The sequence below is a fragment of the Octopus bimaculoides genome, chromosome 24 (assembly GCF_046866305.1).
Source record: "Octopus bimaculoides isolate indiv1 chromosome 24, ASM4686630v1, whole genome shotgun sequence".
Classification (NCBI taxonomy): Eukaryota; Metazoa; Mollusca; class Cephalopoda; order Octopoda; family Octopodidae; genus Octopus; species Octopus bimaculoides.
In genome coordinates, this window is record NC_142951.1 from 7655654 (window position 1) to 7680577 (window position 24924).

A 24924-nucleotide genomic window follows, 5' to 3' on the forward strand; every position below is an offset into this window, starting at 1 on the left:
TACTGCAAAATAATTGTCATCATTATCATTAACATTTAGTGTTCGTTTTCCATGCTGGCATGGGTTGGATGACTTCACAGGAACTGGTAAGGCCAGAAGCTGCACCAAGTTCCTTGGTTTGTTTTGGTTTAGTTTCTACAGCTGGATGCCCTTCCTAATGCCAACCACTTTACAGAGTGCACAAGGTGCTTTTTACATGGCACCATCACCAGTGTTTTTTACATGGCACAAGCATCCACACCAATGCATTTTACATGACACCCTAGTTTTAGAATTTCAATTCTGTTGTGGTGGGCAGGTCTTCTTGAGTACAGCAATACACCATAAAATAATAATGCTGCAAATTTCTAAGAGTTAAATTTTACACTATAAGCAACATGTCTCTCTTTTAATGGCCACTGTTCAGAGAATTGTTATACGTAATGTATCTAGGCTGAACATCATACTGTATGTCCTTCCTTGTTTTATGACAGCAAGATATAGCTTGCAGATTTAGCTGCTATAACTAGCATATCAACTGACCACATACAGATTCCATTGCCAGAGGGTGAAGAGGTATAAAGTGAAGATGGTATGATCCTTTAGATATAATCTTTAGGTATAGACACATGCATGGTCTCAGGCCACTGTGTGACACATTGGGCAAGTGTCTTCTACTGTAGCCCTAGGCCAATCAAAGTAAACATTAAAACATTCATGATGCTGTTGCTGATGCTGCTGTTGAAGAAGATGATGATAATGATGGTGATGTTGACCAAGAACTTCGTCAACAGAGGAAAATGGAAAATGAAATTCCTACTTCTTTAAGTCTGCTTCCAGTTCTGCTCGTAGGTTTGGTTTGGACATGGCAAAACCCATTGCATCGTAACCTGTTTAATATAGAAAAGTCAAAGCATTACAGATGTGTGTGTGTGTGTGCGTTATGTTTGTGTGTGTGTGTGAGGGAGAGAGAGTTAGTAAGAAAAATCAGCATACTGGAAAAAAAAATCTTGTGGTATTCAACTAGTATCCTGTCCCTTTACACCAAGGTGGACTTATCCTTTTAACCCATATGTCTTCAGTAAAATAAGTATGAGACTGGGGTTGGTGTAAACAACTAAAACCAATGAAGGCCAGCAATGTCTGAATCCAAAGACAGAATCCAGTAAAAGTTTAAAAGAATAGAAATTTTGAAAACTCAAATACATGAGGGCCACAAATTGCAGGGAGAACAGGAATAAACAAGAGACAGGGGTCAGACACACGAACAGGCACAAATTGTAGGGAGTACAGGAATAAACAGGAGACAGGGATCAGACACATAAATGGGCACAAATTGTAGGGAGTACAAGAATAAACAAGAGATAGGGGTCGGACATAGGAATGGGCACAAATTGTAAGGAGGACAGGAATAAACAAGAGACAGGGGTCAGACACACGAATGGGCACAAATTGTAGGGAGTACAGAAATAAATGAGAGACAGGGGTCAGACACACAAACAGGCACAAATTGTTGGGAGGACAGGAATAAACAGGAGACATGGGTCAGACACATAAATGGGCACAAATTGTAGGGAGAACAAGAATAAACACGTGACAAGGGTCAGAGATGCAAAGGGCACACATGGTAAAGGACAGGCACAAATACAAGGGATACAAATAGAAAGGGTATAACTACCTTCCACAAGTCCCATTCCTAAATGTCCTGGAACAAACCTGCCGTCACCTCTCACTCCAACATAGTTTCTACTTTTGATGGTTTCAATGTGTTCCGCATGAGTGGCATCGGTACCTGCAATGGACAGAATTATCATCATCATCATCATCTTCTTTTAACATCCATTTTCCATGCCGGCATGGGTTGGATGGTTTAACAGAAGCTTGCAAACCAGAAGACTGCTCCAAACTTCACAGTCTACAGCTGGATACCCTTCCTAAAGCCAACCACTTTATCATATGTACTAGATGCTACTCATGTGGCACCAGCACCAGTGAGGTCACCAAGTAACTTGCAAGACAGAGACCCTTCAACTGAGAGGAAGAGTAGTATGAAGGGAAGTGGCTTTGTGCCAGGTGACAAGAGCTTAAAGTATGATAGAGGGACAGAAACAGGTGTCCTGCTGTAGAGGAGGGACATACCCTTAAATTATAGGGAGGTGAATATGAGTGTGAAAAATATATATTAGCAACCGAGGCAGTAGCAATACTAAGCGGTAATATTTATCCCCACTTAAATGTGGATGTTCTATAAGAACAAACTATATTGCAGTAAATACCATAAGAGAAACTTTCATACTGGATTTTGGGGTAAAATGCACTATTGTCTATATCACTAGTGGGAAGATAAATTCCCACCAACTCCAGTGCCAAGACCACCAGATCACGCATCTCATAGCCAAATCTTCAGTGATAATGGACTGAACTGAACCATAACTAATCTCTACTTACTCTGATAACTCATGGATGGTGATTCGACAATTTCCTCTTTTCTACTTTGACGTTTTTCTGTTTTCTGAAGTTGCGGCTCTCCCAAAACGTTTGTCAATGTCAACATTTTTCAGCCATCTTGGAAACGTTTGAACCACTCGTACACTTGTGTGCAGCTCATACACACTTCTCCATAATATTTCGGCAACTTTGCACAGGCTTCTGAGCAGGTATCACCATGACAACTTTCTCTGTCATGGTCAAAGCAATGATCACATGCTAGACACCTTCCTTTAAGGCATTGCAGTAAACAGCAGAAATGAGCTAGAACATTAAGACTTAGCGTACATGCACAGCAGAGTTGGAGGTCAATCTCTGCCGAGTGGCTTCACTCTGTGTGCTTTAGCTTCGTTACTATGGCAACAGTCTGGATACTCACTGATCAGACCTTGTATATTAGCGACAGAGGCAGTAATAATACCAAGAGTTAATATTTGTCCCCACTTAAACGTGGATGCTCTGTTAGGACAAACTCATGTGATCTGGTGCTGGAGATGGCAAGAATTTATCTTCCCCCTAATGATGTAAACTAGAGTGCATTTTACACAAAAATCCAATATAGGAGTTTCTCTCATTGTGCCTACCACAGTATAGTTTATTCTAATAGAACATACGTTTAAGTGGGGGGGGGGGGATTATCATCATCATCAACAATGTCCACTTTACATGCTGGCATGGGTCAGATGGTTTGACTGGAACTGATAAGCCAGAGAGCTGCACCAAGTTCCAGTCTGATTTGACATGGTTTCAATGGCTGGATGCACTTCCTAACACCAACCACTCCGAGAGTGTAGTGGGTGCTTTTATGTGCCACTGGCATGGGTGTGTTATGTGACACTGGCAACAGCCATGACTACAATTTCACTTGGCTTGACAAGTCTTCTGAAGCACAGCATATCACCAAAGGTCTCAGTTACTTGTCATTACCTCCGTGAGGTGCAACATCCGAAGATCATGCTTCACTACCGCATCTTATGTCTTCCTGAGTCTGTGTATGAAAAATCACAAAATGAATGGAAGCCAAAGAGGACTTGGGATGAAATGGTGAAGACAGATCTGAAGCCATTGCATCTCACAGAGGAGATGATAAATGCATTGATTAGGGGCTATTGATAAGGGGAAAGACCAGACCCCCCCCCCTTGCCCCACATCAAAGTATGGTGAAACAGATGTTAAAATTGAGCAAATATGTGTGTGTGTGTGTAGTTAGAAGTTTGCTTCCCGACCATATGGTTCCTGGTTCAGTCCCACAGCATGGCACTTTGGGCAAGTGTCCTCAGCTATAGTCCCAAGCTGGACAATAGTAATGGTAATAATAGGAGAGGTGTTGGTGGTGGTGGAGACATTGATGTTGATGATGATGACAATAAAACTACAACAGTAACAAATTGCAAAACTGAGAAATTCTTGTTTCTTACCAATGCCATGTTTTTCCATCAGAGAAATAAGATCAGCTTCTGAGAGTAAAGAGGGTGGTGAGGTTTTACCTGACAACATCTGGAAAATTTTTTTAAAATTTAAATTAACATAGTAATAATTATTTCAACCATTTTACTACAGAAAACAGATACATCCACTCAAAATATCACAACCCTTAACTATTGGAAACCATTTTATATACTAATCTATCTTTTGTTGAGGAATGTCATGGTTGAAACTATCTCTTTGGTAGATATTTATTTAACATGATTACTGGAATAACTATAAAATTTAATTTCACAGTGAAAGAGTTAAAATTAGTTAATTAAAATAAAAAGAGAATAAGGAATGTAATCAATGTCATAATCAACTTCGTTAGTGTAATCATCCCCCTCATTTTTGCTATCATTGCTTAACCCTTTTACTGTTGAAATTAAATTTATCAAATCGAAATTTCATTACTCTTAATTGCAGAAAGTAGTTTTATATACTAATCTGTTTTTTGTTGAGGAATGTCACATTTGAATCTATTTTCTGTTGAAATAATTCAAGTGTATTGAGGCAAAGTGATTTGCAGGAAAATACCAATTCTATTTTTTTGGAGGATATTTTAGATATTTAACTTTATTTACATTATTTACAATTGATGGATATTTGTCCTTATCTTGTTTGTTGTTAACGCAACGTTTCGGCTGATATACCCTCCAGCCTTCATCAGGTGTCTTGGGAAAATTTCGAACCTGGGTTCTCATTCCTAAGGTATTTTTTGATGTTGTTATTATTATTATTATTATTATTATTATTACTCAGGTCACTGCCTGGAATCGAACGATGAAGGCTGGAGGGTGTATCAACCGAAACGTTGTGTTAACAAACAAACAAGATGAGGACAAATATCCGTCAATTGTAAATAATTTAAATAACGTACATAATTCCTCATCTCTTAAATATAGAACAATATTTAACTTAATTACTGGAGTAACCACGAAATTTAATTTCACAGTGAAAGGGTTAAAATTTAGTTAATTACAATATAAAGAAAATAAGAAGTGTTATCAATAGCACAATCAAGTTCGTTAATGTAATCAGCCTCATCATTGTTCCTACCATTGGTTAATCCTTTGCACTGTGGAAATCAGATGTATCTAATCAAAATTTCATTACTCTTAATTGCAGAAATCAGTTTTATATCCCAATCTACCTTTTGTTGAAGAGTGTAATATTTGAAAGCATTACCTGTTGAGACATGTCAAGTTTATTGAGGCAATGTAATTTGCAGAAAATACCAATTCTATTTTTGGTAGATATTTAACATCATTAATGGAATAACCATGGAATTTAATTTTGCAGTGAAAGGTTTAAATCAGAAGAAGAGAGGGATTTAAAACGAAGGCAATTAATTGGATAATATGACTAAGCAATAATTATTTTGATTTTTAAATAGTAAATTTTTTTTTTTTAATTTATCAAAAATAATTGATTTCAAACATAGGTGCAGGGTAAAACATTTAGGAAGAACGAAATAAACTGACTTTATAATAGATTTTTCAATTAAACATTTGACTACAGTGGTCATGATGATGATGTTGGCAGTGGTGGAAATGGTAAGTGGTAGTGATGCTGATGCCAATGATGATGATGACAATAGAGATAGGGAGAACATGGAGGAAGAGAAGGAAAAGAGAGGTGGCAGAGGGAGGGTGGAGAGGAGCAAAGGGCAGAGGTAGAAAGAGGAGGCAGCTGGGTGGAGGAAAGGAAGTTTGGGAAGGGGGTAAGGAGTAAGAAAGGAGGAGGAGGAGGAGGAGGAAACAGGGCAGGTGGAATGAGGAGGGGCAGAGGGAGGAGGAGGGTTATATTGGTGATGACAAGGATGATGACAGTGATGGTAAGATGTGATTTTAATGCAGCTGTTACTACAGCTAACTGCTGGTGATGATGATGATGATCTTAGAGTCTGTCAGAAACCCTGTAACTTACCTCCAGGGAAGTGGGTAGAAAACTTTGACCAACTTCGTAAATTGAAATTTCCTGTCAGAAAGAAATTAAAAAAAGAATATTACAATTAGGCCTAGATGTGGCAGCAGAGAAAGAAGCTTGCTTCCCAACCACATAGTTCTGGGTTCAGTCCCAGTAGATTGACCCAAAGCCTCGTGAGTGAATTTGGCAGACAGAAACTGAAAGAAGCCCATTGTTTGTCTTTGTGTTTGTGTGTGTGTGCGCGCATGTCTTTGTTTATGTTTGTCCCCCAACACCACTCAGCAACCAGTGTTGGTTTGTTTATGTCCCCGTAACTTAGCAGTTAGGCATTAGAGAGCAATAGAATAAGTACCAGGCTTTAAAAGATATAAGTCATGCCCCAGCATGAATGCAGTCTAATGACTGAAACAAGTATAAGATAAAAGATATTTTTATTGAGGCACAGACATGAGTGCGCAGTTAAGAAGTTTGCTTAACAACCACATGTTTTCAGGTTCAGTCCCACTACACGGCACCCCAGGGAAGCGTGTCCTACACAATCTCAAATCAAGACATTTTACGAAGCAAGCATAATTCCCCAAAGTTTAAAACAATAAACGATGAAGAATAAGAAAAAGCTGCAGCTCACCTTATCCGACCATTTATCATAAGGGTAGACTTCCAGGTAGTTCTTGGCAAGAATCATCAAACCATTGGCAGAAAACTGAAATTGAACAGAATACAGATTACTAGACTAATATCAGTAGCAGCAGTAGCAGTAATAGTAACAGAAGTAGTAGTAGTAGTAGTAGTAGTTGTTGTTGTTGTTGTTGCTACTGCTGCTGCAGTATTGTTGCTCTTGTTTAGCCCCAGGTCAGCCTGTGTCTAGTAGACCAATCATCAAATATGATCTGATTTTCACCATGCCATTTGATATTTTTTTCTTTTGCAAGTATATAGTCTTAGGTATCAAATGTGTCTTTTCACTTTCTTTGAAGCTATAGGGGGTTCCTATAAGGTTGTTATCCACCCCTGATTAGAACTCTCCCGTATGACATGTACGCATGCTCAGTGACTTGCTTTAACAGTTGCAATCAGCTGAATGCACATTGCCAGTGACCTTTGACATAATTACCCACACTCTGTGGTCAGGATTCTTTTTTTGGTTTGATGTCGGTATCGAAGGGATTACCAGACACCGGACAATACAGTGAGAGCAGCTTTCACTCACATCATGGTATTCGATGCTGTGTACGTGTCTGTCATGGTAAAATATGCCACTCCTTAACTGTTGCTTTGCTTTCATCCGTAGCACGAGGTAATTATGTCATTATCTGTGAAATTCAGCAACTTACAAAGATCTTTAGATCAGGCAATACTTCACCGAGAGGAGATATAAGCTTCTGCTTATTCCTGTCTGAAGTATCGTCCGATACTTCAGACTTATCGTCCGATGAATTTACTTTGTTGACATTCTTCATCGACAGAATTTTTATTCCTTTCAACCTTTCAGTCAAGTCCGCCTTTCTTCCAGTAACATACTGTCCATATAATCTTAAATATTTCTTTAACTCAGGCACAGTAAGTACTTCGATAGCTGAATCATCAAGCTGCTTTATATCCATGATAAGACGTAAAACAATAACAATGGCGTGGGTAGTCTGCGGAAGTTTAATTGTCCACATGGAACGCCGCCTAGCCAAGGGAGATAACCTACTTATAGGAAAGCCCTATAAGGAATATTTCAAGTGATTCGTTTGCTCTAACATGTCAAAAGCGATCATCTAGAGGTTGTACTTACTTTTTCCTGAGCAATTTCAATCTCCACAGTGGTCTCGTGGCCTTTGGCATCCTGTGAGCAAGTGGCAAGAAAATGGCGCACAATAAACTCATAGACTCTCTTGTCATTCCCCTATTAAAAGAGATGGATTTAAAAGTCAATCATAAGAGAATAAATATGTTCCTCTCTCTCTCTCCCCAGCAAACAAGCCAGAACACACTGCAATAACATGTACTTAATATACTTGTGAGTTAATGAGTTTGCAAGCGTTGAGCTTCTACATTCTGGTTCAACTTGTTCAAATGAAAGAACGGCACTGTCATGCTATTAGCTGTCAGAAGTGAAAGTGCTCACTGCTAGTGAAGTATCTGCCTGTCTGCCTGCATGCCTGTTGCTGGCCTGTCGATTCTTTGGCTACTGACAGCTAATACCATGACTGGCCGGAGCGAGCTATATGTCTGTCTGTCTGTCTGTCTCTCTCTCTCTCTCTCTCTCTCTATCTATCTATTACTCGAAAGTTATTAGAACAAATTTGACACCTATATCCATGCGTTTGAAAACACAACACAGAGTATAAGGGTACTCGCGTCCGCGCTAGCTAGTCATGAGTGGTCGATCCTATTATTTTTAAACTTCAAACTTCATTTGTTTTCTATTTTGATAAATTCTCTCTGTTGAAAATTATATTTTTATATTTTAAATAATTTGCAATTTCAGGAAATATGTTTTTATATTAAATTTGTGTTTTCTAATAAGGTGGACGAGTGATTGATAGATAGATAGATATCAGTAAGTAAGTAAGCCAATAGCTCGCTCCGGCCAGTCATGGTATTAGCTGTCAGTAGCCAAAGAATCGACAGGCCAGCAACAGGCATGCAGGCAGACAGACAGATACTTCACTAGCAGTGAGCACTTTCACTTCTGACAGCTAATAGCATGACAGTGCCGAAAGAACCACTACTTAGTCACTCAATTTGTAATAGATACGATGGAAACGGTGACTAAATCTCCCTCAAATCCCACCCTACTGTCTTGAATAACAGAATACTTTCGCTAATGTAGGGCTAGATACACTATATCTACAGACAGGGTAGGCACAAACGGAACAGCTTTGATCAGAGGTTTGCTGGATGAGGATGCAGCTTAAACAACAACTATAACGATTGTAAGCGTAAGCTGGGCTTATATAACAATAATTATGTTTGTTGGCACTCCGTCGATTACAATGTCGAGGGTTCCAGTTGATCCGATCAACGGAACAGCCTGCTCATAAAATTAACGTGCAAGTGGTTGAGCATTCCACAGACACGTGTACCCTTAACGTAGTTCTCGGGGATATTCAGCATGACACAGTGTGACAAGGCTGACCCTTTGAATTACAGGTACAACAGAAACAGGAAGTAAGAATGAGAGAAAGTTGTGCTGAAAGAGTACAGCAAGGTTCGCCACCATCCCCTGCCGGAGCCATGTGGACCTTTAGGTGTTTTCGCTCAATAAACACTCACAACGCCCGGTCTGGGAATCGAAACCGCAATCCTATGAGCGCGAGTCCGCTGCCCTAACCACTGGGCCATTGTGCCTCCACTAACAATAATTATAATGCACCAACAAAGAAACTACAACATGGTTGTTTAGCATACTAAAAATAACAACCAAATCTCCATCACATCATACTCTAATGAAGTTTTCTCTACCATTTTTTTTACCGATGGACCCCTTTGTTTCCTATTTTACTCAAATGGACCCTCCTAGCCATTCATTGTTTATGAAATCTTATTATATTTTTATAATTAAATATTACCAAAAATTGTATAAAAAATAGTTTAAATATTTTATTTATTGTAGGAGTATAACTCTTTCTCTTACTCTGAAAGCAACCATAGATGGCAGCACCAAGAGTCATTGGAAGTAAAACCAATTTACAACAAAATCACATATTGGACCCCCAAGAGCCATATGGACTCCGGTTGAGAACAACTGCTCTAATGTCTGAAAATAAAGACACATTATATACTGTAGTCCTAGGTAGACCTTGACTGAAAATAAGACGGAATGGTGAAGCAACAGAACACTATTGGCCATACATCCACTAAACCAGGGCTAACCTTAAGCATCAATACCCTTTTTCTTTCAGCCCCTCATACAAAAATCAGCCATCTCTGCCCCCCTTTAAAAAAAACCATTTGGCCACTTAAAAGTTTGATGTCATCACAATGGATGACAAGACAGGGATAGGGACCATATATGACCATACACCCTCCGGTCCTTAGCTTCTGGCTGGATCTCATGAACCCTGTCTGTTTAGCCACTTGTAACCACATTTGGTGGGTGGAAAAGGGTTTCAAAGAAGAAATACGGAGGCGGGGAATTATAAATGTTCCTTCTTGAAGGGAAAAAATTACCAGAGAGAGAAAGAACCAAAAACAGAGAGAAAGAGGGAGATGGGGGGGGAGACATAAGAAGAGAGATAAAGAGAGTGAAAGAGAAATAGACAGAAATAAAGAGGGGGAAAGAAAATAGAGAAATAGAAGGGGAGAGACACAAGGAGAGATATAAAGAGGAAAAAGAGAGAGGGGGAGAGAGAAAGAGAGAGAGGATGATTGGAAAGAAAAGGGTACATACCTGTAACGAGTTACAATATTTAATGGGGTGTATTGGGGGATGAGCTTGATCTGACTTGTGGCCATTCCTGGGATTTGGACCATCCTCCAAGACACGAGATGCAAAAGCTGTGCAAAGAAACATTATTAATCAGACTTCCAGAACTATTAAAGTGTTAATTAAATGTCTGAGATAAATTGTTGTTGATAAATTTTCAGACTAATAAACCATGTTCTGAGATGAAAAATAAACTGACTTAGCCCTTTAGCATTTAAACTGGCCATATCCAGCTTTTAACCGGTTATATCCAGATTTAAACCGGTCATATCCAGCTTTTAGGCAGTCATATCCAGCTTTTAGCCAGTCATATCCAGCTCAAATATTCTACTTGTTTTATGTTCAAATCAGTCAGATCTGACCTTAAGTTTACAGTGAAAAGGTTAAAATGAATTAATTACAATATAAAGTGATTAAGAAATGTCAAATAAGTCATAATCAGTTTTGTTAATGTAATCATCCTCATCGTTATTGCAATCATTAGTTAAACCTTTCATTGCAAGAATCAGATATATACACTCCAAATTTCAGCACCCTTAACTGCAGAAAGCAGTTTTATATACCAATCTATCTTTTGTTGAGGAATATCATGTTTGAAACTATTGTTTTAAGATGTGTCAAGTTTAGTGAGGCAATGTGACATGCAAAAAATATCAATTCTATTTTTTGGTAGATATTTAACATTATAAGTGGAATAACCATGAAACTTAATTTCATAGTGAAAGGGTTAAAATTAAGTTAATTACAATATAAAGTGATTAAGAAATGTTATCAATGTCATAATGAACTTCGTTAGTGTAATCATCCTCATCATTGTTGCTATCATTGATTAATCCTTTTACTACAGGAATCAGATATATCCACTCAAAAATCTATGGTACTAAGCAGAATATTTGCAATAACGATATTTCTGCTTCAGCAACTCAGTGCTGAATCTGTCTGAATTGTAATGGAAAATAGGTCGGTTTCAAAACATTGAAATCCAGGTCAGAAAAGCAAAGTTTGAAGGGAATAGTAGTCATTTCCTTTGATTGCTAGATAGAAGCAAATAAGGAAATAACATTTACTGACCAAAGATAAAAAAAGAATTAAAATTTTGTTACACAGTGTAATTAGTGATCAATAAACACGGCCATTTTGCTACATACCACCCCAAGCTGGATCTCCAGTTTGCTTTCTAATCAAAGCATGTAGATCAATTTCTTTGGTAAACATATTTGTTTCTGTCCTTGGGTAGCTGATGATACCCTGAGTATATAATTTTTCAGCAATCCTCATTGTTTCCTTAGCACCAATTTTTAGTTTCCTTGAAGCAAGTTTCTCAAGTTCCTGAAGAATAAAACAAAGTTAGCAACATGAAAAGAAATGTTAGTGACATGGACGAGAAAGTTATTGAAACGAAAAAGCAAGTTGGCAACACAGAAAGGAAATGAGGAACATGGACAAGAAAGTTAGTGGCCTGAAATGGAAAGTTAACAAGGACATTAACAAGATGAATGAGGAAGTTAGCAGCATTAACAAGAAAGTTCATGACATGAAAAAGAAAAAAATTAGCAACACAAGGAGGAAGGTTTAGAAACATAATATGGGAAGGTGGTGACATGAAAAGAGGAGTTAGCAACACAGATAAGAAAGTTGGCAGAATGGAAAGTGTCAGTTAGCAACATGGACACAAAAGTTAGAGGCTTGAAAAGGGAGGTTAGTGGCTGAAAGAGTCCTTGTGGCGCGCCACACCCGATGGCTGGACATGATTAAAAAAGATCTCCAGTGACTCGACATCATCTTGGACGATGCAGGAGAGGCTGGCATGGGACCCCCAGCAATGGAGAGCTCTGATGGATAATGGTCAGCTCTATGCATGATAACATCTCTGGGACTACTAACCTGGGAATGACCCCGCCAACCCTATCAAGCAAGAGCATGAAGCAGGCAAGCAAGCAAAGCAAGCAGTCTTAAAATGACATGATAATCACAGCTAGAATGATTTTTGGTCATGTGGCTGCCTGATCAGGAATCATCTAGGGTTAAAAAACAATAACAAACAAACTCAGTGGCATAGAATAACCGTCAAGATCAAGTCTTTGAAATACGCAACCACCTTAAGTGACACTGAAATAGTTTTGGAGATGAGACAGAAGACAGACTTACCACTGTGTCTAAAGGCTGAGGACGCCATTTACTCTTCTGTCGACTTTTCACATCACAAACAACAGCAGTTGGAGACTGAAATAGAAAAAGCAGTAACCACTGTTTAATGAACCGTTTTTATTGTATGATACAGTGGTGTCTTTTATACACTTTATTCTGCCAGTCCCTAATTGCAAAATTTAATAATCTGGCTAGTGAACCCTTTTGATAGCAACATGCACAAGACCATCACTGGGTCTATGATACAAACTTCCTGTTTGAAGTGATCTAAATTCTTTTCTACTCTAGGCACAAGGCCTGAAATTTTGGGGTAGGGGGCCCGTTGATTAGATCGCCCCCATTACTTTTAAGTGGGGATAAATATTACCTTTAATTTTATTTGAATAAAGTGATTCTGGAAGTTTCCATTTTATGATGAGTTGAAATCACAGTAACCAGCACTTTATGTCTACAAATGAATGATGTCAAAAGACTGTCAAAGTTTAGATTCTCATGTAATTTCATCTCATTACTAGCATTCATCATCATCATCATCATCGTTTAACGTCCGCTTTCCATGCTAGCATGGGTTGGATGATTTGACTGAGGACTGGTGAAACCGGATGGCAACACCAGGCTCCAATCTAATTAGGCAGAATTTCTACAGCTGGATGCCCTTCCTAACGCCAACCACTCAGAGAGTGTAGGGGGTGCTTTTACGTGTCTAATTGAGGCCTCTATCAGTCAGGTATGGTTGTATGGTTAAGAAGCTTGCTTCCCAACCATGTGGTCTTAGGTTCAGTCCCACAGTGTGATTCAGTCCTAGAGGGTATTTGGCTCACAACTGCAAGGTCATGAGTTCAGTTCCTGGTGGTGCATTATGTCCTTCAGCAAGACACTTTATTTCATTTTGCTCCAGTCCACTCAGCAGGCAAAAATGAGTTGTACCTGTATTTCAAAGGGACAGCCTTGTCACATTTTGTGTCGTGCTGAATGTCCCTGAGGACTAGATTAAGGGTACATGTGTCTGGGAGTATTCAGCCACTCGCGCTTTAACCTCACAAGCTGGCTGTTCTATTGATCGGATCAACTGGAACTCTTGTTATCATTACTGAGAGAATGCCAAATTTTGACATTATCCTGTGATTAATCACATGCATTATCTAAAAACTGATCAACATACATTATCCTGTGATTGATAATCTACATCAGTCACGAGTAAACAACAGCCTACAGGTCTTTCTGAATGATAAACAAAAAAAAAAAAATTAACTTGAATTTTTTTTAGTAGAGTGGCCAGTCTGACAATGAGCCATGTCTCATATGGCCCACTTCTCAAAATAGGTTGCCCATGCCTGATCTCCACTAATTGATAACTTAGAGTATCCTGTGATCCTAGTTACTTAAAGATACTTCAAGGCAAACAGGTGAGTAAGACAGAAGCACTGTGTGTCCTTGCAAGTGTTTTATATCAACAGACCCCAACCTGCTTTGCACAGGGGCTGGTTTTGTGCCAGACAATTTTTCCAAAACTAGAGAATCACATGCATAAAATGCAATAATTTAATTATTAGGGGAAAAAATAAGTTCAAAAAAGAACAATTCAAACTTTTTGAGAGGTCCAAAAAGAGAGAAAAGAATGATTTCTAATAAAGATTCATCATATTCATAAAAAACAGTCAGAGTAAGTAATAAGAATATGAAAATAGTAGTTGAAAAATATCGCTATAGGTATAAATATACCATAAACAATTATAGAAAAATGGAGGAGAAAAAATCTTTTTTTCTCGTCCATTTTTCTGTAACTGTCTATGGTATTTTCATACTTATAATGATATTTTTCAACTACTAATTTAATTATTACATGTATGATACATTTATAATGTATATATAATGCAAAAACACCCTGCAAACTGTGATAGTAATAAAATAGAAATAAAATTTTTTATACCAAATGATCCACAAGAAGGTATTGGAATGTGACCCAGTACTGATCAACAGGTTGGTGGTTTGGTACTCCTGGTTTAAATAATACAGATAAATAGATCAAGATATAACATAGAAGTACTTACCTCAAGACAATGTTCATAAAAAACCAAACATACCAAATAGTCAAACAGATGTTTTCTGAAAAAAAAAGAGAAAGAGAGGATGAGGAAGAGATAGAAAGAGAGGCAGAGAGTGTCAGTTATTAGATTAACCCTTATCTTGCTCAAATATTCCAGGTGTTTTATGTTCAAACTGGCTAGATTCAGCCTCTTACAGCTACCCTACACTGTGATTCTAAAACTTAACAAACACACCATTGAAATCTCAAAGCTACAAGATAATGCATGATTAATTCAAAACAATGTCGAGCATTGGGCTTCACAGAGGCAATGACCGAGACCTTTGTCAGTATGTTGCACTTGAGAAGAAGACCCATCAAGCCAAGCAAAATTGCAGTCGTGGCAGATACTTGTGTCATGCAAATTAGCATGTAAAAGCACCCTGGTGTCACACAAATGGCACCCATGCCGGTGGCACGTAACAGCACCCATTACATTCTCGGAGTGGTTGGCATTAGGAAGGGCAACCAGCTGTAGAAAACCATGCCAAACCAGACTGGAGCCTGGTGCAGCCTTCCAGCATGCCAATCCAGTCAAACCATGCAACCCATGCCAGCATGGACAACAATGTTAAGTGATGATGATGATGGATGGATGTGAATAAAAAAGCATTAATTTTGGCAGGATAATATGAATGCTAAAGGGTTAAACTGGTGTTTCAGGCCTTTGTGCCTCGTGTAGAAAGGATTATCTAACTGGTGTTTGGAATATAAACAAAACATGAAATTTTGAGGGAAAGTTTAAATTCAGATCACTTTAACGCAAGGAATTCATATCATAGAACCAAGGGCAGTCTCAGACAGGTCTGCATCAAAAGGTTTATGTCTTTTCAAGGTTGGTCAGACATTAATACAAACAATAACAACAACATCAAAAGTAAAACCGTATTTACCTTTGCCAAGTGAATTCTGCAACAACGTCATCAATTTTGTGAGTTACTGGCAAAATAAATATTTGAAAACTATTAGAGCTGATATAAATCTCATTACAAACTTGGCATATCTACAAATGTGTGCTTCCCCACTACAATGACTTTATTTCTTCATAAATTTTAGGGAAAATGGATATTTTTTTAATGAAATTCTTTACAAATTCCTTTCACATAATGTAGATTCTGGTTATATGGAAAACTGAGGTGAAATTTTTTTTCAAAAGGAGGGAAAGAAGTTTTGGGTAATTCATACAAGTTGACTTTGTTTCCTCATAACTTTCAGAAAAATGGGTATTTTTTAATGAAATTTTCAACAAACACAAAGTGTAAATTACAATTATATTCAAATTTAATGTAAAAAACAAAGAAATTGGTGGGCACATACTGACACATAGCACATAACTATAATTTTTTCAAAATTTCAAGTTTAATTTTGGAGAAAATTGATGTGTGTTAATATAAATGTGCATGAGTGGTTGGCGTTAGGAAAGGCATCCAGCTGTAGAAACTCTGCCAAATTAGATTGGAGCCTGGTGTTGCCATCCGGTTTTACCAGTCCTCAGTCAAATCGTCCAACCCATGCTAGCATGGAAAGCGGACGTTAAACGATGATGATGATGATTGTGAGCATTCACCAATTTTGTATTTTTACACATTAAATTCCAATATAATTGTAAGTTACACCATCTGAAAGGTATTTGTAGAATATATCATTAAAAAGTACCGTAAAAACCCATGTAATTTGTGCACCAGTGTAATTTATGCAGGTGATTTTCAGGATAAAATTTGTTAAAAAAAGTTTCTACTCATGTAAAATTCGCACCTAAAAGTTTTCAGAATTGTTGATATAGCCAGGGGAAAGAGGTTTCCAGTTTAGTTGTATTTAGCATAAGTTCACTTACTTATGATTAGATTTTATTAAATTTTCATTAGATAAAAATAATTTCTGTTTAACAGGTATCACATTGGAAGCTATTAAATTGCAAAGTGTTCGTGTTGTTTATAATAAACTTTATTTTACATTTCTGGCCCACAAGAGAATATGTCCAATCTTTACCATACTGCTGTATGTTTTCTCAAATCATGATCACAGGAAAAGTTGTTGATAAGAATTACCAACAAAAATGCTTTGTTTTTATACCTTACATAAAACCTGATACCTGTCTAATAAAAAATAAAATACAAATGGAAGATTTGTATTCTATTTAATCAAAACATGATGTCATAGGTGAGGACTGATTTTGTACTTTTCTCATGGTATTATGTACAAAAGAAATTATTAAAAATTTATACAAAACTACATTTAGGATATATGTATAAACTATATTACAAAATGTAAATAAATGTTGTAGTTTAGATTTAGATCTCATTCCTAAGTTGTTGTATTTTATAGATTCAGATATAAAAATACTCAGAAATCACCCCAAAAAATCTAGAATCTGAAACACTTGTGATCCCAGGAAATTCAGACAAGAGATTCTCAACTGTACTTGGAAAAGTATACTTCACTGATGAAGTTATAATAACACTGAAACGAGGTAACTAATCAAAATGCTCGACATTGACCAAGAGGCAGATCACAGATATATCTTGCCCCCCCCTCCCACACCAAAGCACACTTCCATCTTGTGAGGGAACAGAAGTTGTCTGTGAGTAATACATTTGTTTTTGACAAGTGACTGTAATCTAGACTCACCTTTTAACTTCCAGAATGGTTCAGCAATGAAGGCTTCGACCTGCTTGTAGCGTTCGACAACAAAGCCCAGGGTAGGGAACTGACAGCTGCCATAGCTAATAAGGTGTTCAGCAAGGACTTCAGGGAAAACTTTCTGAAGTCGTAGTGTCTGAAAACGAGTGAAGGCCGCACCTAGGTATGAGGATAGAAAAACAAAATCATAATTGTCTGAGGTAGGGTTTAACTGGTGGCACCAGTCAATACTGTGTTCACCCCATACAATTATCAATACTACATCTTGCAAAGATGAGGCATCCTGTTACTTGGTGATGTCACTAGTGTCAGTGCCACCTAAAAATCATCCAGTATACTCCGTAAAGGGGTTGGCATCAGGAAGGGCATCTAGCCATAGAAACTATGCCAAAGTGGCGAGCTGGCAGAATTGTTAGCGCATCAGGCGAAATGCTTAGCAGTATTTCATCTACCATTACGTTCTGAGTTCAAATTCCACCGAGGTCGACTTTGCCTTTCATCCTTTCAGGGTCAATAATTTAAGTACCAGTTACGCACTGGAGTCGATGTAATCGACCTAATCCCTTCGTCTGTCCTTGTTTGGCCCCTCTATGTTTAGCCCCTTGTGGGCAATAAAGAAATAAGAAACTATGCCAAAACGGACATTGAAACTTGGTGCACTCCTTTGGTTCATTGGCCCCTGTAACCATCCAGCATGGAAAACAGATGTTAGCCTATTTGTTAACCTATTTCTGTTGAGATACTCTATGTTTATTTCAATTAATTTTAACCCTTTAGTATTCAGATTACTCTGTCAAATGTAATGTTTGTTTATTTATGTTGTTTTGAATTAACCATGCTTTGAGGTTTCAATGATGTGATTGTTTAGTTTTAGAATAACTTTGGAGGGTTGAGGAGAGACGCCACATCTGGTTGGTTTCAACATAAAACTGTTTTGAATATTCTGACCAGATATGGCCAGTTTGAATGCTAATGAAGAATTTAGTAAAATATCTTTGTTATTATTAAGATGGTGTTAGGAACATAAATTAAGACTAAGTTTTGGTGGAAGATTTTAATTCAGAACTTTTGAAAGCAAGACATTTGTACTACAGATCTGGGTTGGTCTCGGGCAGGTTGGTATCGAAAGGGTTAAACAATGATGATGGGATCAATAAGGGCCAATCCAGTACTTAGGTCTATCTCATAGCTTATACTCCTCCAAGAAAATTTTCAGGTGGAGTGGAGGCCAATAAAATATGTCCTAGTCAGCAACTGTTGAATCTACGAGGGGTGCTGAAACATTCCTGGTTTTGGGTAAAAGAAAATATAGGGGGATCAGTTAATTATGATTCTATTCAACATTCCCCCCCGCCTCCCAATTCACACACTTGTAGCAGTCCTTCAGTTTTTCTAAGCCCTATAAAAGAGCTCCAACCAGGCCTTTCATGAAATCCTTAAAGCCAGGAACTTTTCAGTACCCCCTTGTATCTAACCAATTATCCCCTTCCCATAAAATTCACTAGTTGTCTGTGTTAGACACCATGATCATTCAAAATCTACCAAGGTGGACTTTGCCTTTCATCCTTTCGGTGGGGAGGGTTAATAAAATAAGTACAGTCAAGCACTGTGGGCCAATGTAACTCACTTGCCCCCCCCCCCTAAAATTTCAGGCCTTATGCTTATAATAGAAACAATTATTATGATAACGGGGAAAAAGGTGACTCACTGGCAGAACTGTTAGCATGCTGGGCAAAATACTTAGTGGCATTTCATCTGTCTTCATGTTTTGAGTTCAAATTCTGCCAAGGTCAACTTTGCCTTTCGGGGGAGTCAATAAAATAAGCACCAGTTGAGCACTGTGGTTGATGTAATCAACTTACCCCCTGGTAAGCTGATTACATGTTGATCTTGTGCCAAAATTTGAAATCATTAAGATGACAGAGAAAATATCTACTTGCCTTAAATGGTGATTCTAGAACCAACATGATGAAGGTCAGAGTCATATTCTAACAAATGGGAAAAAAAAAAGTCATAGTCATTTTAACCCAGTTAACCCTGTCGAAATTTTGAACGTAGTTAACAAACATATGGTAGCGTCCAGTTAACCACTATTGCAGTAAATAAACCAAATACAATGGTTAAATAAATACAACAAGCACTATTTTACATCAGTTAACCTTTATTGCAGTAAACAAACCGAATACAACTCTTCTAATTAAGGACAGTGGGTTAAAATGGGTTAATAAAATCTCTTTCAAAAATTTTTAATTATTTTTAAAATTGATTAAAAGTATTTAAAAAAAAAAGAATTTGAGGAACTACATATTCATGCTGTATCTTAATGAATGCAAAAAGTTATTTTTCCAAAAAGCTCTTCCAAAATTCTACCGACTTTGCCAACCAAATTAGTTTTAAATGCTAAAAGATTTACTAACCAATTCGAAGGTCAAGCTCCATTCTAGCATCAACAGCTCTAGAAACATTTTCATCAGGAGCAACAAGATTTTGGCAGGCACGATTCACAGCTCTGTCAAAAAATGGAAAGATTTTAAGAGAAGCCATTTGTATTAAAAATTTATAGTTATCTATCAATCGATTCGTTTTTTTTTTGGACTTGTTTCAGTCATTTGACTGCGGCCATGCTGGAGCACCGCCTTTAGTCGAGCAAATCGACACCAGGACTTATTCTTTGGAAGCCTAGTACTTATTCTACCGCTAAGTTACGAGAACATAAACACACCACCATCGGTTGTCAAGCGATGTTGGGGGAACAAACACAGACACACAAACATATATATATACAAATATACGGCAGGCTTCTTTCAGTTTCCATTTACCAAATCCACTCACAAGGCTTTGGTCGGCCCGAGGCTATAGTAGAAGACACTTACCCAAGGTGCCACGCAGTGGGAATGAACCCGGAACCATGTGGTCAATTTTGCCTTTCATCCTTTTGGGGCTGATTAAACAAGTACCAGTTGAATACTGGGGTGGATGTAATCAACTCACCCACTCCCCAGAACTTGCTGGGCTTGTGCCAAAAGTTAAAACCAATATGATAATTATTCACAGAGGCAAAAGTGGTAGAGTTTCTTTCGAGCAATGGGCCCCATGGAGGCAAAGTGGCTGAGTCCCTTTCGAGTGTTAGGCCTCATGGAGGAAAAGTGATTGAATCCCTTTCAAGTGTTGGACCTCACAGAGGAAAAGTGGCTGAGTCCCTTTCGAGTGTTGGGTTTCATAGAGGAAAAGTGGCTGAGTCCCTTTCGAGTGTTGGGCTTCATAGAGGCAAAGTGGCTGAGTCCCTTTCGAGTGTTGGGCCTCACAGGAAAAGTGGCTGAGTCCCTTTCGAGTGTTGGGCTTCATAGAGGAAAAGTGGCTGAGTCCCTTTCGAGTGTTGGGCTTCATAGAGGCAAAGTGGCTGAGTCCCTTTCGAGTGTTAGGCCTCACAGGAAAAGTGGCTGAGTCCCTTTCAAGTGTTGGGCTTCACAGAAGCAATGACCAAGACCTTTGGCATTATGTCATGCTTGAGAAGACTCATCAAGCCGAGTAAAATTGCAGTTGTGGCAAATACCGGTGTCACATAAATGGCACCCATGCTGGTGGAACATAAAAGCACACATTACACTCTCGGAGTGGTTGGCATTAGGAAGGACATCTAGCCATAGAAAACCATGCAAAATCAGTCAGGAGTTCTGTGCAGAGCCCTGGTCAAACCGTCCAACCCATGCCAGCATGGACAACAGACACTAAATGATGATGATAATGAAAGAGACAGAAATGAGGAAATACAAGTTAGATTTGTGTACTTACTGTGGAGTTATTTCTGAAAACTTTGCCCGGTAAATGCTTATATTAGGTTTCACTGTTAAAACAAAAGACATAAAAAGCATATGACATTGTTGGAAAATATTTCCGCAACTTTGAAGATCATTAAGATGAAATTTTTAATTTTAAAGGGATAATGAATTAACTGCTAAGACTTAAATGCAAATGATATAACTGTTTGGTTAAGACACTTGATTTTCAACCATGCGGTTTAGAGTTCAATCCCACTGCATGGCAACCTTGGGCAAGACTCTTCTACTATAGCCCCAGCCAGACCAAAGCCTTGTGAATGGATTTGGCAAAGAGAAACTGAAAGAAGCCCAACATATATGTGTGTGTGTGTGACTGCAACACCCTAACCACTAGGTACATGACCTAGTGAATAGGGTGTGTTCTTAAGCAAGACATTTCATTTCATGTTTCTCTGCAATCATTCTGACATCTGACATATGGTACACTTGTGCACCTGTACAGGAGGCATCGATTTTATGGAGGAAATGAGCTAATGCCAACCAAAACATTTTAACACTATACACAAATTGACTGTGCAGTTGTTCAACAAGATGACAACACAACACACAGCCTGGTCCACAAATCAAACTCTAACCACTGAGACATGCACCTCCATATATATATATATATATATATATATATATATATATATATATATATATATATACAGTAGTCACTCACCATATCGAGGTTCACCTATCACGGTTTATTATCTTAAGCTTACGTCGATTCCTCTGTTGTGTTGTTGTGCATTTATAATAAAATAAATTCTTTTACTTGTTACAGTCATTTGACTGCTGGAACCCTCAATATCGTAACTGAGAGAGTGCCAGTTTTTGTGGACAATGGACTTATGCAATCTTTAGATGGGAAGCTTTTTGGCATTTACTCCAGCACTCTGTGAGTTCAAATCCTACCGTGGCTTACTTGGCTTAGAGGTTTAATGTATCTCCCAGTTCAACTTTTAGCAAAACAATTCATCATTAATTAACCTTTTAGTAATCATGTTATTCTGTCAAATGTAAAGCTTATGGATTAATATTGTTTTGAATTAATCCTGCATTATCTCGTAGCTTTGAGATTTTGATGATGTGGTTATTTAGTTTTAGAAATACATTGTAGGGAGGTGTGAGGGGCCAGATCTGACCAGTTTCAACATGAAACAAGTAGAATATTTGGGCTTGATCTAGCTGGTTTAACCCTTTAGCGTTCAGATTACTCTATAGAATGTGATGATTATTTATTCACATTGTTTTATTAATTAATCATACATTATCAAAATTTCAATGATGTGATTGGTTAGTTTTTAGAATGACATTGTAGGATAAGTGTAAGAGGCCAGATATGTCCAGTTTGAACCTAAAACAAGTAAAATATTTGGGCCAGTTTAAATGTTAAGTTTGCTCTTTGTGAGAGCAACTGTTTTAAAATAGTCATTAAAAATTTACCTGCCTGGCAGACTTGAATAATTTCAAAGCCTATGTTTTCACCTTCTCGATCACAATCAGTCCAGATAATCAATATCTGAGATTTACGTACCTCTTCTTCCAGGGTTTTCTAGGAGAATGGGGAAAAAAGATAAAGAATTGTAAAGTAATAAGAATTAAGTTTTAAATTAACAGAATAAATGCTTAAATGCGAAATTAAATTTCATGATTATTCAAGTAATGTTGTTGAATATCTACCAAAAAATCAGAATTGTTATTTTCTGCAGATCACACTGCCTCAATATACATGATGTATCTCAATAGAAAATAGTTTCAAACATGACATTCTTCAACAAAAGGTAGATTGGTATGTAAAACTGTTTTCCACAGTTAGGGGTAATGAAATTTTGATTGTACTCTTTCGCCCCAACTTTCTCTCACCCTTTCTTCCTGTTTCTTGAGTAACGCTGCAATGGACTGGCGTCCCGTCCAGCTGGGGGGAGCACATACGCCATAGAAACCGGGAAACCGGGCCCATGAGCCTGGCTAGGCTGTAAAAGGGCGCATAAATAAAAAAAATTAAAATACATACATACATACATATATATATATATATATATATATATATATATATATATATATATATACACACACTATGTTTGAAGAATACGAAAGACATGACTGTCATGACTGGAATGTCTTTGATTATAAGCAGGACAGCTCATTCATATAGAACATTCATGTAGAACCTAGGGTTAAACAACATCATGTACCCTGCCACCCAACCAAGATTCAAATGTTGTGGGTGTGGAGAGTTAATTAAGGAATCAGTAATAATAGAAGACATTTTTGTGTAAGGAAATATCAAAACATACCTTTATATTAAGAAAATCTGGAGGACAGTACTTCTGAATGGTAGCCTCAAATAAACTGACAGGGTTACACATAGTCCTGAAATAAACAACAACAATGACATCATCATCATCATCATCATCACCATCATCATGATTATTATCATCACCGTCATCATTATCATCACCACCATCACCATCACATCACAATCATCATCATCTTTTTCCTCCTCCTCACCACAATAATAATAATAATAATAATAATAATAATAACAGTAATACAGTTTACCATGCTGCATGGATGAGACAGAGTTTGCTGAGGCAGATTTTCTACATCCGGATGCTCTTCCTGTGTCCAATCTTCACCCGTTTCCGGGTGAATATGGACAGAGTATGTGAGGGAAAGAGGACAGGAATAGAGCAATAAACAAGAATGGAGAGGAATCACACACACACACACACACACAAACAGATACAAGCATGGTTGTGTGGTCAAGAAGTTTGCTTTGCAAGCACATGGTTTCAGGTTCAGTCCCACGACAGTGCACCTTGTTTCTTCTATAACCCCAGTCCAAAGATTTGTGAGTGGATTTGACAATGGAAATTAAAACAAAATCCTATCTGTGCGTTTGAGTGTGTGTGTATGCGTGCAGGAGAAAGCATATGTGCATGTATGTGAAAGTGTGTGTCTGCATGGGAGAGAGAGTGTGTGTGTGTGTGTGTGTGTGTGTGTGTGTGTGTGTGTTTGTCTCCTTCTCTTGACATCATGATAACAAATATCACTACCACACAAGAATTGTCTTTCATTTGCAATCCACCCTGAAAACATGTCCAGCCACTGAGGGCTAGGGGAAATATTAACTGGCTTGGAAACAGGTGAGGCTTGGCCTTAGAAATCTGCCTCCGTAAATTTTGTCCGACCCATCCAAGCACAGAAAATGTTGTTATTAAAACCAACAATAATGATGATTTATAAACAAATTTTCTGTAAATTGTTTTTGGGCACAGGAGTGGCTGTGTGGTAAGTAGCTTGCTTACCAACCACATGGTTCTGGGTTCAGTCCCACTGCGTGGCACCTTGGGCAAGTGGCTTCTACTATAGCCTTGGGCCGACCAAAGCCATGAGAAGTGGATATGGTAGACGGAAACTGAAAGAAGCCCGTCATATATATATATATATATATTTATGTGTGTGTATATGTTTGTGTGTCTGTGTTTGTCACCCCAACATCGCTTGACAACCGATGCTGGTGTGTTTAGGTCCCCATAACTTAGCGGTTCAGCAAAAGTGACCGATAGAATAAGTACTAGGCTTACAAAGAATAAGTTCCGGGGTCAATTTAATTCGACTAAAGGCGGTGCTCCAGCATGGCCGCAGTCAAATGACTGAAACAAGTAAAAGAGTAATCATATGTTGATCTAAAGTTGTGAAATGGCAGCCATTAGCATGCCGGGCGAAATGCTTAGTGGTATTTCATCCATCTTTACATTCTGAGTTCAAATTCCACTGACTTTGCCTCTCATCCTTTCAGGGTCAATGAAATAAGTACCAGTTGAGCACAGGAGTTGAGGATCAATGTAATCGACTTGTCTCCTGCTCAAACTCGCTGACCTTGTGCCAAAATTTGAAACCAATAATGGGTTGATCTCAAAAGTGTTATGTAAGTTCTTTGA

At 38.0% G+C, this 24924-nt stretch overlaps 1 protein-coding gene across 3 annotated transcripts in view; it reads right to left on the reverse strand.

Annotated features, from left to right (window-relative positions):
• Positions 1-24924, reverse strand: part of LOC106881787 (DNA topoisomerase 3-alpha) — a 66621-nt gene that overhangs the window by 15899 nt on the left and 25798 nt on the right. For 2 of the 3 annotated variants that reach the window (XM_089341297.1, XM_089341296.1), the window contains exons 3-18: positions 23275-23350; positions 22421-22529; positions 20946-20997; positions 19571-19662; positions 17142-17312; positions 15407-15452; positions 14479-14533; positions 12428-12502; positions 11428-11608; positions 10244-10350; positions 7643-7753; positions 6491-6565; positions 5863-5913; positions 3885-3963; positions 1658-1771; positions 800-869 (exon numbers count right to left, since the gene is read on the reverse strand). In XM_089341297.1, the coding sequence (XP_089197423.1) occupies positions 800-869; positions 1658-1771; positions 3885-3963; positions 5863-5913; positions 6491-6565; positions 7643-7753; positions 10244-10350; positions 11428-11608; positions 12428-12502; positions 14479-14533; positions 15407-15452; positions 17142-17312; positions 19571-19662; positions 20946-20997; positions 22421-22529; positions 23275-23350 (1464 nt within the window). Of the gene's footprint in view, positions 1-799; positions 870-1657; positions 1772-3884; positions 3964-5862; positions 5914-6490; positions 6566-7642; positions 7754-10243; positions 10351-11427; positions 11609-12427; positions 12503-14478; positions 14534-15406; positions 15453-17141; positions 17313-19570; positions 19663-20945; positions 20998-22420; positions 22530-23274; positions 23351-24924 lie in introns of those variants that run through there. The other variant, XM_089341298.1, reaches the window with a different exon arrangement.